Genomic DNA, 2,870 nt, shown 5'->3' on the forward strand with positions numbered 1-2,870 from the left:
TCAACAAGGACGGCCAAGCTTCAACGGGTTGACGGGTCGAGTACGTACCCGCGCCCGCGCACGACCGTGGCCTGACGCTTTCCGCAGCCTAGGCGAACAGAACCACACACAGCTCAGACAATCAACACTCGAGCGAGGCCAGGAAATTTCCATGCTCCTTAGATAAGAATGTGAGCGCTCTTGGTAAGATCAAAGAATGAGCAGCTTTCGTTGCCTCAATATTAAGACCGTAGATTCAAGTGACCCAACGTTTCTTAACCGACTGACTCTCTTTGACTCATTTTCAACATGACTTTAGCATGTTTTCCCGATGAGCATCTAAGATCGCACCACGAATTTCGCTGCTAATAGTTGCGGTAGAATGAAGGCATGGGTTGCAACAGGCCTCACTTAGGATAGACATCGTGTTCAATGTTTGCTCTCTGGTAGAGCCCGCGTGCTACAGGAGCCGAGAACCTATAAATACGTCCTCTTCCCCCAGCAATTTGTTCTCCATTACCATCACTTGGCTATGCAGAGTCGAGCAGGTCTTCGATTCCTGATAAGTTCTTCCCTTTGACCTACTGGAATTTCACTGTATTGACATCTACAGTTACATCGTGGACCGACAAGCTAGAAAGTGCTTGTGAGACGCGACGACCACCAGGTCCACTATGTCACTCATGCCAGCCGATCAAAGAAGCAGATTTGGGTTAGCTAGTGAAAGTACCTATGCGAACATCTGTCCACCATAGCAGCCGACCACTGTCCGCACCTGAATATACCGATGCAGAAGAGCGGTCGAGGTAAGTCTGTCTTCGCGCGACCCTATCCGAGACTAGACTGAATTCAAAGACGGTGCGAAACAAAGATCCATGCATTCCATCCAATATACACCAGCCACGGTGCCCTTTCCCGTGTCGTCTTTCAGAACATGTGAGTCAAGCATTGCTTCGCCGATCGACAAGCTAACGATGGACAGGAAACCGTTGACAGCTAACCAGACTGAGTCCGAACCAGCTCTCCGTCAGTGCTCCGCGCAGGGTCATGGCTTACACGCCATTTCTGGCCCTATCACTTCAAACCATGCAACATGTCCTATGTGAAATACTGCAAACTAAGGCCGCGGGCAAACAGCAGGATGCATAAGCCCCAGACGTTCGTTGTGCACGACGAGGTGAGTGCAATATCACGCCTCCTGCTGCGCCGGGTCCGATGATTTGTGCCAACTCTGTGCCGGAAACACAAACACCACTGACATCTCTATGCCATTGCAGGAGCAGCCAGCACATCGCCAACCGCGCAAGGTCTCGTGGCGAGTTACCTATTCCCGCCGACTCAGATAAGACCAAGGAGCCGACGCGCCATCGCGTCTTCCCCCTTCTCACCGCCTTTTCACACGACTTGAGTGCCTCAGCCTCTCGCAGCCTATGGGAAGCGGTCCCCCTTTACGACTGTACAATTTCTTGTCATGGGCGGGTTCGTTGTGCGCCTTTGCCGTGTTGTGAACTTGTCGGTTCATCCAGCGCGACTTCTCGAAGCGACAGCCGGAGAGTGTGACGAACCTGGATACAACATGGCATATTGGTGACTGTATCGCAGAACTGATTTGGCAGTGATCTTGTTGGTAAGCAGGTATGATCACGAATCTTGTTGATTATCTGTCTCAAGCATACACTCGGATTTTTCATGAACGGCGTAAAGTACAGCACCTTGTCCAACTGAATCAACACTTGCTGACTCGGGTCTCACCACAGGAAGACGCCGTCAGATTCCCATCACCCGAATGCAAAGCGAGCAAATCTCTTATCTGCTCGACCTCCCCTACACCAATACCATCTATGCTTTGTTTCTTCCACATGACTACTGGTGGCATCGACGAGTCGCTACCTCGACCTTCTCCCAGTCGATTTGGTTCATCAGATCATGCGTTGGTATGCCTACCTGATGCAGACCCAATGGAGCGCATAGCAGTGTCTGTCTCCCGGCATTTGAACCCTCTCATAGAATGGCCTACTTGCGGCTTGGATCCCTGGCGTCCAGTGGGTGACCATCGTTGTCGTCAGATGGCATCTAGCGTCTTTCGAGCCTGAAACCCCTAAGAAACCGGGAGAAGCCAATGCTTTGTCTAGCTAGAGCCATATTTTCGTACTGGCGAGGTTGTTAGTCGGGACTGCTTGCATGGAGAAGGTGAGGCAAAAGTCCCGTCATTTCTACCCGAATCAACTAACAATAGCCAGTCAGCTTCGAATCGATGGACAAGACCGCGGATGGCCAAACGATTGAGAGGACCCATGACCCAAGAACTACGTCTGATAGAGTCATCTTGATTCCTCTTCCTCTCCGGGTTGCTGAGCTTTTGGACATGCACGGGCGAGCGGGAACCACTCGGACATACACGGAGCTGCATGCTATCAGGATTGTTTGCTTTTCCCTGTTAGACAGAAGCTTGGCGATTTCATTCCTAAGCCAGTGTTTTTCTATCCAAGCCCGAGCACTACGTGCAAAGCCCATACACCTTGAATGTCAGAGCAGCTGGAGGTCAGTCAAGTTATCCAGTATCCTTCGTCCATTGAGGCCGTCGTCTAACATATCGCAATTGGAGGCGCAGGCAGGTCTTGTCAAAATCACAGACTGCTCTACCTCCCGAGCGCATTGTCCTTTGAGCATCGATGATGTATTTGTCACCGCGTCCAGGACGATATCCGGCATATTACTGTTTAAGCAATTCATCGTGACGGTGGGTTTGATATCTGTAACAGCACCACAAGAGCCCTCGGGTTGTAGGAACTCTGAATGTCCCGTACAGCCAATACTTTATTTTCTACCCGTAATAAACCCTTATGCCATATTTGCTTGAGGACGAATTTCAGCAGACGCCCTAGGGCCGG

General features: G+C 50.9%; 1 protein-coding gene across 1 annotated transcript; it reads left to right on the forward strand.

Moving 5' to 3' along the window:
- Nucleotides 1-1,072: 1,072 nt before the first annotated feature.
- Nucleotides 1,073-2,115, forward strand: PENARI_c258G10022 (uncharacterized protein; the record flags this gene model as incomplete). Its single annotated transcript, XM_022638231.1, has 3 exons — nucleotides 1,073-1,156; nucleotides 1,737-1,913; nucleotides 1,987-2,115. The coding sequence occupies 3 exons, from the start codon at nucleotides 1,073-1,075 to the stop codon at nucleotides 2,113-2,115; spliced, it is 390 nt and encodes a 129-aa protein (XP_022481913.1).
- Nucleotides 2,116-2,870: the final 755 nt, after the last annotated feature.

Source organism: Penicillium arizonense, assembly GCF_001773325.1.
Source record: "Penicillium arizonense strain CBS 141311 chromosome Unknown PENARI_contig258, whole genome shotgun sequence".
Classification (NCBI taxonomy): domain Eukaryota; kingdom Fungi; phylum Ascomycota; class Eurotiomycetes; order Eurotiales; family Aspergillaceae; genus Penicillium; species Penicillium arizonense.